At 42.3% G+C, this 14,891-nt stretch overlaps 1 protein-coding gene across 3 annotated transcripts in view; it reads left to right on the forward strand.

The window, feature by feature from the left end:
- LOC311077108 (glutamate receptor ionotropic, kainate 1-like) overlaps positions 1-14,891 on the forward strand; it is a 44,360-nt gene that overhangs the window by 15,480 nt on the left and 13,989 nt on the right. For all 3 annotated transcript variants that reach the window (XM_084138909.1, XM_084138910.1, XM_084138911.1), the window contains exons 2-7: positions 752-919; positions 1,999-2,256; positions 2,759-2,940; positions 3,671-3,724; positions 11,766-11,939; positions 13,606-13,749. In XM_084138909.1, the coding sequence (XP_083995035.1) occupies positions 752-919; positions 1,999-2,256; positions 2,759-2,940; positions 3,671-3,724; positions 11,766-11,939; positions 13,606-13,749 (980 nt within the window). The remainder of the gene's footprint in view (positions 1-751; positions 920-1,998; positions 2,257-2,758; positions 2,941-3,670; positions 3,725-11,765; positions 11,940-13,605; positions 13,750-14,891) is intronic.

The following is a 14,891-nucleotide window of genomic DNA, read 5'->3' on the forward strand; positions in this document are numbered from 1 at the left end:
TGATTCCCCAAAGAACCTATCAGTGAAAAGTTCTTAAAAGAACATTTTAATAATCTAAAGATTTTTTTTTTTCAATCTAAAGAACATTTTGTCCAATGGAAACATTCCATTAATGTTAAAGGTTCTTTAAAGAACCATAGATGCCAAAAAAGAACTTTTTTTTTTTTGCATATAGTGCAATGCTTGCAAACAATAACATACAATGCTTGTATGTTGTGCATTTATCATCACTCTACTGTATGTGTGTTTTCTCTGAGGTTTGACTAATAATAATTTAAACCTGTGCTCCTGTACAGATATGCGTGTATGCTGTGCACTAAAGCAGATTTTGTATTTGTTTTGTCGTATTGTGTCTGTAGTTGTCGTGTAGATGTATCTAATCATCTGTAAGATCATTTAAGGATTAGAGACGTCATGACCGAAAATTCATAAACTGTTTTGTGCTGCCGCAGCTTGAGAAAACAACAGAGATTGTGAGACATTCCAGTATGGCTCTTATCTTATGGTAATAACTGTTTCAATTGCAGAATTTTAACCTTCACCATACATGCACATTACCTTATTGGTTTCTATGTTTCAATTTTTGGAGAAACATCTTTTCTTGAATGAAGCATGGCTGAAAACTCTAATTCTTCTTAGTTGACACACAGTAAAAGTGTAGAGCTATAAAATGCATTTGAGACATTGTTGAGATCTGTAAAGGAGATTTGAGATTACTAATGTCTTTTTTGTCCTTTTTCTCTCTGTGCAGGGGGGATTTTCGAGACACTTGAGAATGAACCGATTAGTGTGGAGGAACTTGCCTTCAAATTCGCTGTAACCAACATTAACAGAAACAGGACTTTAATGCCCAACACCACCCTCACCTACGACATCCAGAGAATCAACCTGTTCGACAGCTTCGAGGCCTCTAGACGAGGTGTGATTCTTACATTTACACGTTTGACAGACACTTTTATTCAAAGCAGGATCAGTTCATGCATTGCCTGGGAATCGAACCCATGACTTTGATGTTGCAAGCACCATGCTTTACCATTTGAGCTACAGGAATGGTAGCAAAGGGAGCTCAAAGCAAATCCTAATATGATTATATACATTGTGTATTAAACTATTAAAAACATATCTGTTAATTAAAATAAAGCTTAAATAAAATAAAATATAAATATTAGTTTATAAAGTAATATAAAAATTAGAATTAGAAAAAGGTTGCTTTTGCAAAGTTATTACATAATTTACTGGAAATAAATAAAGACTAAAACTAAATAAAACTAAAACTGAAATAAAAATAATTTAAGCTAAATAACAATATTTAAAAAACAAAAAAAAGTAGTAAAATGACAAAAGCACATAACGAAATGACTAAAAGTTAAACTAAAATTAACATGAAAACTAAAAACAAAAGCTAATTCAAAACAGTAATAAAACTCGAATAAAACTAAAATGAAAATGAAAATAACACCAGTGTAACTTGCCGTGAAATTTACTAGAAATTTCGGAGTGAAAATTGTTTGTTTTCAGTGTACCTATTAGTAGTTTAGGTTATATAATTGCATTTGAATATACACTATCAAAATTATATGATCGATAAGTTATTACAATATATGTTTTTCCGTTACTTTACCTCATAAAAATAAATGAACCAATTTAAACTTTTTTTTAAGTTTCAACACTCTTAAAAGTAAAGGTTCTTTATTGCCATCAATAGTTCCATTAAGAACCTTTCAAATCCATGGCATCTTTTCAAAGCACAAAAGGTTCTTTATAGTGGAAAACTATTATAAAATGCTCTTCACATTAAGAAAAAAATGTTTTGGGAATCTTTAATTTCAAGAGTGTAGGCAAGATTTTAAAAAAATGAGTTGAAATGACTTGTACGGCCAGTTTGATTATACTTAAAACATTTAAGGCAGCTGAACTTAACATTTTAAGTTGAATTAGGGGGAATATCTGATCAGTGTGTTAATACAGTCCCTGATGTTCTCTTGGTCTTGCTGTCAGCCTGTGATCAGCTGGCTCTCGGTGTGGCCGCGGTGTTCGGCCCGTCCCACAGTTCTTCAGTGAGTGCGGTCCAGTCCATCTGTAACGCGCTGGAGGTTCCTCACATCCAGACCCGCTGGAAACACCCGTCTGTGGACAACAAAGACAGTTTCTACATCAACCTGTACCCAGACTACGTCTCCATCAGCCGCGCTGTGCTGGACATCGTGCAGTTCTACAAGTGGAAGGCCGTGACGGTGGTGTACGAGGACGCAACAGGTGGGCAGACTCTTCAGAAACACCCTTTTTATTGCTCAGATGTTTCTCTTTCATTTCTCAGGAGAATCGGTTACACTTTATTTGGGAACACTTTATTTTACAGTGTCTTTGTTACATATGTTACATGAACTTACCATAGAAATAACAGTAAATTATGCATACCGGTAATTGCATGCAACTAACCCTCAACCAAACCCTAATTCTACCATAACTCTATAGTAAGTACATGTTATTAATTAATAATTAATTAATTAATTAACTGCTGCATATTTTTGTGGAAACTCTGATTCATTGATGAATAGAAAGTTCAAAATTAATTAAAATTTTTTTTAAAAATATAATATTTTGTAACATTATAAATATATTTACTGTCGTGTTTGACTAATTTAATGTGTCTTTGCTGAATTAAATTTCTTTTTTTTTTTTTAAAACAAAACAAAAACATTTGAATGGTAGTGCGTTTCCGTCATCTTTGCTGATTTTGTCTATGCATTATTTTTAGGGCTAATTCGTCTTCAGGAGCTGATCAAGGCTCCGTCGCGGTACAGTATCAAGATCAAAATCCGGCAGTTACCGGTAGGAAGTAAAGATGCCCGGCCGCTTCTTAAAGAGATGAAGAAGGGGAAAGAGTTTTGTGTCATCTTTGACTGCTCGTACCAGACCGGGGCAGACGTCCTCAAACAGGTACAGTAACACGCCGGGACTGAGCGACATTCACAGCTCGGTTGGGAATGCCTTTTCCATTTCCAAATTCCAATTCCATTTTAAATTTCATTCACTGCAAAAAAAAAAAGGATTAAGCTTATTTTTTCTGACCCCATTGGCAAATGTTTTTTTTTTTTTTTTTTAAGCATGAACTCTCTTTATTGTGATGATTTTTGTTTTTTTAGAAAACACAGTATTTTGTATTTGTATACAGTATTTTGGCTTCTCGACTAAATTTATCTTGATTTAAGAAAACAACACACAAAATTAGATTAACTGACTGCAGTTTTTTGAGTGGAAAAGCAAAGTTTGTCGTGACAAAGCCTTGTTTAAAGGTTTAGTAGTAAAGTAAAAGACTAAAGCATGACCTGTTTTGAATTTGATATCGTGTGATGTTCTGACATTATTCACCGATGTCTGATGTCATTCATTGACATCATCAAATCCCATTTACCGTGTTACAGCAATACAAATACAAATCCCTAAACTAAATCCCCATCAAATGTGATGCGTTTGATTGCTCCACTTTGTAGCTGTTGTTACAAAAAGACACAGTCATGCTTTATTCCAGTGTTTTGATTTCAGGTCTTGTGGGGTCAGAGCAAATACTGTACATGTGTGTCTTTAGATATCTAATGCTCATTATGTGAGTATGCTGGTGCAGAAGGAGGTTTAACACGTTCTCCTCTTTCTCTCTCTTTCTCTCCAGCTGTTGTCTATGGGCATGATGACAGAATACTACCATTTCTTTTTTACCACTCTGGTGAGTTTCTTACATGCTTTCTTTGAGTTTTTCTTTGGTGGTGTCATAGTTTTGACAGGGATTTTCAACAACATGTGTTCTGCTGGTTTGCATTTAGTGTTGTTCAATGTTTTCAGTCTCTAGATGCTGCAGTGAGGATGTATTTTTGTAGGCCAACCTGTAAGTTCTCACAACCCTGGTTCCCCTGATAAAAACCCAATAGGATTTTTCCTGTTGGATTATTGCAAAAAAAATAATATATATATATATTGTTACACATTTTGTTCATCATGATAATATTCACAAGTGAACACAACTTTTATGTATTTTGAAGCCTAAATATAGTCATCAGAAGTAAAAAGCAAAAGTTAGGCTATTAACAAACACTTCACAATAATGTTTCATTTGTTAACATTAGTTAATGTTTTAACTAACATGATCCAACAATGAGCAATACATATGTTACAGTATTAATTCATCTGTGTTGATGTTAGTTAATAAAAATACAGCTATTCATTAGGGATGTGTTTTGGTGATGGGAAAGGACTGTATAATTTGACTGGTCTTTAAAAGGTTGTGACCACCAAGGGGGCATCGATTAGAATGCAAACAAGATGTTCCGTTTACGAGTTTTATTGAAATAAAGATTTAAAGGTGTGTGTGATTTGGTAGTTGCACGCACACAATACTTGGAACTCGTAAATAAGTACAGCAACACTATCTTAGATTATCTATATAAATCTAAATATAAATATAAACTGCACAGTCTTTCGACGCCAGCGCTATCTTCCAAACGTTTCCGAAACTGAAACTGAAACTGTCTGCTCCCGCGAACCGCATAGCGCAGTGACGCTCCTGATTGGCTGATTCTCAAACAGACAGTTTTATCTGCCTGAAAAAAGGTCGTCCTTCGTCACAGCCGCCCCCAAATTTGTTACACTATATTTGCCACTCTAAGAAGGACTGACCGTATCAGTGTCTGGTATGGCAGGTAGAGCTACAAGGCGAGCAACAGGCCTCGTGTAGATTTTGTCCTTGACTTTGACTACTGCAGTCCTGACTCTCCCATCAGTTCCTGGAATAACCTCAGTGACATGACCTAAAGGCCACTGGGCTCTTGGCAGCTGTGGGTCCACTACCATCACTATGGTTCCAGTTTGCAGCTGTGCAGGGTCCTTGTGCCACTTGGAGCGAGTCTGAAGAGTCGGGAGGTAGTGTCGTATAAAGTGGGACCAAAACTGGTCAGCCAGCACCTGAGTATGTCTCCATCGGCGGCGACTCAGGAGCTCAGACTCAGCATACACAGCCTGTGGTAAAGAGGGGTCGAGCCGCCCCATGAGGAGCAAGTTGGGGGTCACTGGGTCAGCATCAGCCACGTCTGTTGACACGTAACCCAGTGGTTTGGAGTTTAAAATCCCCTCCACTTCAATAAGTACTGTCCGCAGGACCTCTTCGGGGACAGTCTGTGATTGGATGGTGGCATACAGTGCAGCTTTAACAGACCTCACTTCCCTTTCCCAGACTCCTCCAAAGTGTGGTGCGCTTGGGGGGTTAAACTGAAACCTAATCTGGTGTTTAGCCAGATGAGCCTGGAGTGTGGGGTGCAATGACCTGAAGGCCTCCTGGAGTTCTCTTTCACCTCCCTTAAAATTAGTGCCCTGGTCGGACCGGAGCTCTGCTGGCTTACCCCTTCGTGCAATGAAGCGGCGGAGGGCCATCAGAAAGGAATCCGAGTCCATACTGGACAGAACATCCACGTGCACAGCACGCGTCGTCAGGCATTTAAATAGTATGCCCCATCTCTTCTCATGGCGACGGCCAACCTTCACTGTGAAAGGCCCGAAACAGTCCATGCCCGTAGAGAAGAACGGGGGCTTCAGCAGCCGTAGTCTGGACTGTGGGAGGTCTGCCATCTTGGGCACTACTGGAGAGGCTCTCCATCTCTGGCAGTCTGGACAGGAGTGCTGGTGGCGCTTAACAGCTTCACGGCCATGCAGAATCCAGTATTTTCGCCGCAGCTCTGCAAAAAGGCGCTCTGATCCTGGATGGCGAAGGCTATTGTCCATGTCCTGGATGATGAGCTGGGTCACTTTATGCCGATGGTCCAGAACCACTGGGTGAATAGAATCGGGCTCTAGCTGGTCACTACGGCGGAGCCTTCCTCCAACCCGGATGAGTCTCACAGTCTTGTCATACTCTGGTGCTAGGGAGATCAGCCTACTGGTGGCAGCTACTGGCTTACCGGTACTCAAGAGGCTGAACTCCTCAGCAAAGCTGTCCTGCTGGGCTCGTCTCAATACTTCTCTCTCTGCTTCTCGATAGTCATCAGCAGAAAGACTGACAGGGCTCCCTGATGACACAGGGCTGGATTGTGCAACCGCCTCTGTCAGCGCTCTGAACGAGGAAAACTGATCAACATTTGGTAGCAGAGAAGTCTGTATGCTTGTAGTGAGACAGCAAATAGTGGGTTTTCGCAGCTCAGCAGAATTCTCTGTCACCTCTGTGGCTGGCTGTGTAGGCCAGACTTCAGGCGACTGTTGTAGGAAAGCAGGGCCCTGACTCCATCTGTTCTTACCAGCCAGTTCCAGCAGTGTTTTTCCCCGCGTTATATCATCAGCTGGGTTGTTGACAGAATCCACATATCTCCAGGCCTGGACCTCAGTCAGCTCCTGGATTTCAGCTATCCGTGTTCCCACGAATACCTTGTACCGACAGGAGTCGGACTGAAGCCATGTAAGTACTGTTGTGGAGTCTGTCCAGCATATAACATTGCGGATATTCACAGTCAGCTCTCTTTGAAGTAGTGCAGCTAACTGTGCAGCTGTCAGGGCAGCACACAGTTCTAGTCTTGGTATTGATTGCTGCTTCTTCGGGGCCACTCTGGATCTTGCAGCCAGGAATGACACTTCCACACGGCCGTGTGAGCTCTCCGTCCGCAGATAGGCCACCGAGCCATATGCCTTCTCTGACGCATCAGCAAAGATGTGTAGGTCTCTCTGGAGGTTTGAAGTGTTCATCTCAGGGCTCACATAGCATCGAGGCAGTAGAATCTGGGAGAGATGCTGCAATTCTTCCTCCCACGTCAGCCATGGCTGCAGCACATCCTCAGGCAGTGACGGGTCATCCCAGTCTCTCTGTTTGTCCCACAAGTGCTGCACCAGGACCTTGGCCCGCGTAGTGAAGGGAACTATAAATCCCAGGGGGTCGAACAGGCGTGCCAGGACTCTGTATATGTTTCGCATGGTGGGTGTGGGTTGGTCCAGCATACGGTATTTATACCTTAAGGTGTCTGAATTGCAGAGCCAGCGGAGTCCCAGGGCGAGCTCCTGTGGGTCAGTGCCTGACTCGTTGAGCCACAACTCACTGCTCTCAGATCTTGCTTCTTTGGGCAGGTGACTGATGACCTCAGGGTTGTTACTGGCCCACTGGCGTAACTCAAATCCACCTGTAGCCAACAGTGAGGTCAGTTTATCGACTAGGTGATGGGCTTCTTCAACAGATGGGAGGCTTTGCAGACAGTTGTCCACATAAAAGGATCGTTCTATCGACACTCGAACATCTTCACCTGGCTGACTGTGGTCAAACACATGTTTCTGCAGCGCAAAAGTTGCACAGCAGGGGCTACAAGTGGTGCCAAATGGAAGGACTTGCCATGTGTAGATGCTGGGTGGTTCCTCTGTATTCAGGTCTCGCCACAAGAAGCACAGCAAGGGCTTGTCTTCTGGGAGCAGCCTCACTTGATGAAACATGCCTTTGATATCACTGCTGACAGCAATTGCATGTTCTCTGAAGCGCAGCAGTACACCCAGTAGACTGGAACTTAAGGTGGGCCCAGGCAACAGCAGCTCATTGATGTTTTTTCCCTTATACATGAAGGAACAGTTGAACACAATCCTGTTCTTTCCGTTATGGCTCACCATGTGATGTGGGATGAACCAGGACTCGGCTGCTTTGCTCAGCTCCTCTTCTGATACTTTAACTGCATAGCCCGCCTTTTCCAGCTTCCCAATCTCTGCACAGTATGCTTCTGCTCTTTGAGGGTCTCGCAGCAGGCGCCTCTCTGTACTGCGGAGATTAGCTAGCACAGCCTCCTTAGGTGCCTGAAGCTGTGGCATGTTCTTCACCCTGAGGAGGGGAGTAGCGTAGCGCTGAATTCCATCAACCTCTACTCGTATGGTCTTCACCTCCAGCAGGCGGACTGCTTCCTGATCCTGCCTGGAGCGTGTAACAAGCTTTTCACTCCTGTAGGGCAGAACATCCAGCTGCCACAATCTCTCTACACTCTGTAGAAGCTCATTAGTGGGTGAAAGGGTGGAGACGTGCAGGCACTGTTGTGATGTTGCCTGTTGCCTACTGTACCTGGTTGGCCCCTGAAGTGTCCAGCCCAACTTTGTCTTCACTGCGGCTGGTCCTCCGTGGGGTCCCAAACGCACAGGCTCCACTGGAGTGATTAAGTGGGTATAATCTGACCCGATTAACAGCAGGGGTTGCACTCTGTTAATCGTCTGGAGAGGGAGGCCTCTTAAATGTTTGTGCTTCCTCTGAAGTGCCTCCATTGAGTAAGTGTGCTCAGCCAAACCCAGTTGATCAGCAGTGAATGCTCTGTATATCTTGAAGGACTTCTTTGGATGGTCTACTGGGGAGATGGAGAACGACACTGCAGTGCCATGCAGAACCCTGATGTCCTGCCGAACAGTTCTGAGGATCAGATTTTCCGGCTCACCGGTAAGTTTAAGGCTCTGCGCTGCTGCAGGGAGGAGAATGGTCCGTTCCGATCCATCGTCAAGGATGGCATATGTCTCCAAAGTGTGTTCCCCGTTACGCAGCAGCACTTTACTCACTTTCAGTAAGACCTGACTGCATCCAGCCCGCCTGTCCATGTACAAAACTTCATTAGTTGTGCTGATGAGGCAGGATGTATCCTCAGCTGCAGGTTTTATATTCACTGCAGGTAAAGCTTGCAGGTGTCTCCCCTTACACTTGTGACATGTAATTTTCAGGCGGCACTGTGCAGCCTGGTGTGTGCGACCGCATCGCCAGCACCTCTTGTTGGTCTTGATCCACGCTGTTATCTGTTCAACTGTAAGCTGTGCAAAGTTTCCACACTTATCTAGGAAGTGTTGCGTGTTAGAGCAGTAAGGGCAGTATACTGTCCTCTCTGGCTGCTTAGTGCTAGATGAGGCCTTCTCTACTGTCGGTATGCTATCAGGTTGGTCTGTGATGTGCATGATGTTGGTATTCTTACCACTCTTAACATCGCGGCGGCGCTCTATCCTGGGTCCTGCTCTACTCTTGTTTTCACCAGTTAGAGGCTCATACACCGTCTCTTGCATCTTCAGCTCGTAGTCAAGCCAGTCAGAAAAGTGCAATAGGCTTGGGATTGTAACACGCATTGGGTACAGGAACCTCTTAAATTCAGCCCGTATATCATGAGGCAGTTTGGACATCAGCCGGGTCACATGTGAACCACAGTGAAGCTCAGTCTTTCCACTGTCCCCAAGCTGGTCTAACATTGCCACAAGTGCTCTCACTTTCAAGGCGAATCGCTTAAACCCACTGGAGTCACCACGTGCAATATTAGGGGCCTCCATTAGATCAGCTATTTTCCTGAGAGCTAGCTGGTGAGGCTGTCCATAATGCTCAATTAGGCTTGTCATAGTGTCAGTGTAGGGCTGCAGTGAGTTAGTGTATGAGTCCGCTATTAGAAGTGCCTCCTCATACTTCAGGTGGTCCACCAGGATCTGGTATTTAAAGCGCTCTGTAGCGTCCACAGGCAGTGGGTTCTCCAGAGCTACCTTAAGCCTGGCGAACTCTCTCGGATCCCCTTTGGTGAATGCAGGGATTGTGGGTTTAGGCCCACGGTACACTGTCTCATGGTGGTGTGAGGGTTGCAGCTCTTCGGGCAGCGACTCACATCTTTGTGGGGTGTAGGGTACACAGTACTCCGGTGTCTGTACCCCGGGCACTGGATGATGGGGCTCAGGGTGACTGTGCGACTCCTGTTGACGTGTCATCCTAAGGTCTCTCAGTGCTGTTATGAGCTCTGCCATAAGGTCCTGTGATGGTAGCTGATAAACGTTGTCTACTACTGGGGGTGGTGGCGGTGGCCAGTCGTCATCATCCGTAGGCAGAGTGTGACCACCAACGTGTACAGGTGGCGGGATTGGCGTGGTTTGGTATGCACCACCATCCTGCTCCAGGTTATGCTGCTGTTGGGCGGGGGCTGGTGTAGGGAAAGGAGAAAGGGCTGTCTGTCGCAGTGCTGGTAGGTCTGGAAGGGAAGTACGGGCGTCAAGTCGCCTGTGCATGTCCATTACCTGTTGCTGCAGCCTTTGATTATCTTCCCTCAGCTTATAAAGAGCTTCAAGGACCTCAGGCGCTGTTTCTGGGACAGGCCTCGATCGGGCAGAGGCAGGCGTACTCTGAAAGAGGGGTTCTGTATACTCAAACTGGCGTGGATAGACAGCCTCCGCTCCCCGCATGACACTCCCATCCTCATGCAGCAGTGGTGGTGTGAGAGGCGTCATCCTGGCGTGTCTCTCTGGGAATCTCACCATGCTGTCGTAGGGCTGCTGTTGCTCTGACAGGTTAGCCGATTGATGAGACAAACGAGAGGGCGGCTGCAATGCTTGGAGGGGAATGTCATAGTCTTCCATCCAGGCTGGTCGCCGGGTCTCTCGGCGGGGTCGGGCATCTACTGGGTGTGTATACTGATCCGAGAACATCTCTAAACAATCCCACGGTGACCACGCGGATCCGGCTCGAAGGACCAAATGTTTTGGTGATGGGAAAGGACTGTATAATTTGACTGGTCTTTAAAAGGTTGTGACCACCAAGGGGGCATCGATTAGAATGCAAACAAGATGTTCCGTTTACGAGTTTTATTGAAATAAAGATTTAAAGGTGTGTGTGATTTGGTAGTTGCACGCACACAATACTTGGAACTCGTAAATAAGTACAGCAACACTATCTTAGATTATCTATATAAATCTAAATATAAATATAAACTGCACAGTCTTTCGACGCCAGCGCTATCTTCCAAACGTTTCCGAAACTGAAACTGAAACTGTCTGCTCCCGCGAACCGCATAGCGCAGTGACGCTCCTGATTGGCTGATTCTCAAACAGACAGTTTTATCTGCCTGAAAAAAGGTCGTCCTTCGTCACAGGATGCACAATATATCAGCCACCATATCGGTATCAGCCGATATATGTTCATTTTTAATGTTATCGTTATCGGCCCGAAGAAATTTGGCTGATATATTTAAGCCGATAAATAATGGATTATTTCCTTCAGCTGAGGCACTTCAGATGGACACTGTTCGCCATTAATGGTTTGAATTGCTTGAAATAACTTCAAAAAGGAAAATCCAGTAAAGTGCAACTGCAGCACAAGTCTGCCATATAAGCTACATTACATTATAACGAGAACATCATTATTGTGTGCTTGGGACATGGCTGTTAATGGTGATTTGTTTTGTAATCAGGATCTCAAAAATCATATAAAAATTTGGATTTAGATTTATCGGCCAATATATTGGTTATTGGCTTTCAAATATAAAGAATTATCGGTTATCGGTATCGGCTAAAATGTTCTTATCGGTGCATCCATACTATTAATTGCTTGTTCATGTTGCATTAACTAATGTTAACATATTAGTAAATGCTGAAATTAACATTAACTAAGATTAATAAATGCTGTAGAAGTATTGTTCATTCTAAGTTCATGTTCATGTAACTAATGTTAACTAATGAACCTTATTGTAAAGTGTTACCAACAAACTATACCATGATCGCCCGACTTACTGCTTATTATTTTATGTTGTAGAATAAAACATGAAAATATCTTGAGCTTCTGTTAACCAGACCTTATTTCAGGCATTTAAACAAAAACTCATTGACTTCAGGACGATGGAACCAGACGTGCTAAAATGCTCATTTCTGGGGTTTGGCCTACAAAAATACGTCATCCCTGCTGCACTCAATAGCTAGAAAACAAATATTCTTTCTAAAGCGTTTAATTTCATCTGTAAGGAGTGAGTTCATGTGTTGATATGCCACAGGATCTGTTTGCGCTGGACCTGGAGCCGTACAGATACAGCGGGGTGAACATGACGGGTTTCCGTCTGCTCAACATCGGCAACCCTCAGGTGGCGTCAGTGGTGGAGAAATGGTCCATGGAGCGACTGCAGGCTCCACCTAAACCTGAGACCGGCCTGCTGGACGGAATGATGACAGTCTGTCCATCCTCTACATATATCATCATATTACAGATAGTCAAGTTTTACTCTATTCTAGTACTAAAAAAATGGTACAAAGCAACACTATGGTATTTTGACAAGTCGCACGGGTATATTTGTGGCAATAGCCAACAATACATTGTATGGGTCAAAATTATCGATTTTTCTTTTATGCCAAAAATCATTAGGATATTAAGTAAAGATCATGTTCCATGAAGATATTTAGTAAATTTCCTACCGTAAATATATAAAACATTTATTTTTGTGAGTGAATGCAGCACAATCGAGAACATAAATGGACAACTTTAAAGGAGATTTTCTCAATGTTTCGATTATTTTGCATCCTCAGATTCCAGATTTTCAAATAGTTGTATCTCGGCCAAATACCATTCTATCATAACAAACCATACATCAATAGAAAGGTTATTTATTCAGCTTTCGTGTTTTGTATAAATCTCTATTTCAAATAATTGTCCCATGTGACTGGTTCTGTGGTCCAGGGTCACATATAAGGTAACTACATGGGTTAAGGATAAGTTTAGGGGTAGGTGCCTAGTTATTACAGTTATTATAATTACTATAATAAGTACATATGTACATGCGGAACAGGACTGTAAAATAAAGTGCTACCAACATTATTTATACATCGTTCAAGGAGCGTTTTTTTTTTTTTTCGGAAACGTTTTAGTTCGACGTTCATGTTCATTTTTTAAATGTTAATGTTAAATGTAAATGTTTAAATGTTTCGGAATGTTCAGAAAACATTCAAAAGTAACATTCCCATAATGTTGGTGGATGTAGAATGATAAAATGGAATGTTTCCTTAACATAATCAAGAAAAAAAAAAAAGTTTTTGAAACTTTTTAAAAAAACATTCAGAACATATTTTTGTTAGCTTGGATGATACTGAATGATTAGTTATATTATAGTTATATATAAAATATATATTATTTATATCATGATATCACGGCACTCCAAGGTAAATAGCATGTTTTTACCATAGTCCAAAAAAGACATCTCCACAAAATGATTTTACCATAATACTTGATCAAATTATACAATGTTGTGCATAGTCCAAGTCACATTTATTTGTTTATATACTGATGTTTTAAAGCAGTTTTACATTAATAGACACGAAAATAACGCAAAATTCTTCAATTATGAAACAAATTCAATTTCAGCTCTACAGAAGAAAACGACTGCTCAGTTTAGTTCAGTGTTAGTTTAGTTTAGTAGCAGTGTCAATGTTGCAAAGTTCATCAGTTATGAAATGAACTCAATTGAACTGTAAAGCAGCTCTATAGAAGATAATAGTGTCATTATTCAGCTTGAGTCAGTTCAGTGTTGATTCAGCTCAGTTCAATAAGTGTCCGTCAATTCAAGTTTTCTTGAATGAATGAATGAATGAGGCATTTATATAGCGCTTTCATATGTACTACTGTACATCCAAAGCGCTTTACAATAATATCAGGGAAACTCTTGTCCTCTGTTCTCTTGCTGATCTCTTGTTCTCAGTGTCAGTGCAGTAAAATCGATAATATTTCTTAATATCAAGTGTCTTTTGAACCCAGGATTGAATTTAGAAAGAAGTGAGTCATTATCTGACCAGATTGATCTAGTGTAGTAGCATGTCTGATGAATCATGTCTCTGTGTGTGCCTCAGACTGAAGCAGCGTTGATGTACGACGCGGTGTATATGGTCGCGGCCGCGTCCCAGCGAGCGTCTCAGATCACCGTGAGCTCACTGCAGTGTCACCGCCACAAACCCTGGCGCTTCGGATCCAGGTTCATCAGCCTGTTCAAAGAGGTAAATGCTCCTGTTTAAAGAGATGGTTCGGAGTAAAAATCAACCTAGGGTCCTTTGCACCATGACCTCGAGCCAAACACCCCCCAGAAGCCTTTTTTCCCTTGGTCGAACATTATTAAAGTTAGAGCTTATTTAGAGATATCAGCCGAATGGTTTAGTGCAGGCGCTAATGGATCCAAGGTTGTATCTCGTAAATTACCCCACTAATAATTCCCAGAATGGGATCAAACTTCTACAGTAGTACAAATAGGTTCTGTACTCATAAAACGAGGCATTGGAAAGTTTGTAAGTACATCAGGAGTTTATTTAAATAACACTTGCCTGACGGCTCATGCTACCGCTAACCCGGACATCGAGGTCACTTCATTGAGTTGGGAAAAGCCTGTAAAAGTCATTTGCAAAACTCACAAGTGTAAGGGAAAAGCTAGTAAATTTGACACTCCATTTGATAACTGGATGATATTCGAAATACTTTTTAAGTGTCGATTGGAAAATACAAGCATTTATAAAACTTTCAAAATTCAGCGAAACATTTTTATACTCTGGACGTCGTTACACTACATCCTTATGCATCGCTGTCTGCCAGGACTTTTATGGGCTTTACCCAAATTTCGGAAGTGACGTCGACGTCCGGGTTAGCGGTAGCATGAGCCGTCAGGCAAGTGTTATTTAAATAAACTCCTGATGTACTTACAAACTTTCCAATGCCTCGTTTTATGAGTACAGAACCTATTTGTACTACTGTAGAAGTTTGGTCCCATTCTGGGCATTATTAGTGGGGTAATTTACGAGATACAACCTTGGATCCATTAGCGCTTGCACTAAGCCATTCGGCTGATATCTCTAAATAAGCTCTAACTTTAATAATGTTCGACCAAGGGAAAAAAGGCTTCTGGGGGGTGTTTGGCTCGAGGTCATGGTGCAAAGGACCCTAGGTTGAAATTACTCCGAACCATCCCTTTAAACACTTGTGCCCAAAATGAAAAGGTTCATCCAAAAAGAAAATTCAGTCATCATTTACTCATCATTTACTCATAAATGATGACAGAATTATCATATATAATCTTATAAACTGTGTCAGACACTCCTGAACTCGGATAGAGGGTTCAGTCCAAATTCATGAGTACTCAGTTTTCTGGAAA

The sequence above is a fragment of the Abramis brama genome (genome assembly GCF_963993115.1).
Source record: "Abramis brama genome assembly, contig: SCAFFOLD_57, whole genome shotgun sequence".
NCBI lineage: Eukaryota > Metazoa > Chordata > Actinopteri > Cypriniformes > Leuciscidae > Abramis > Abramis brama.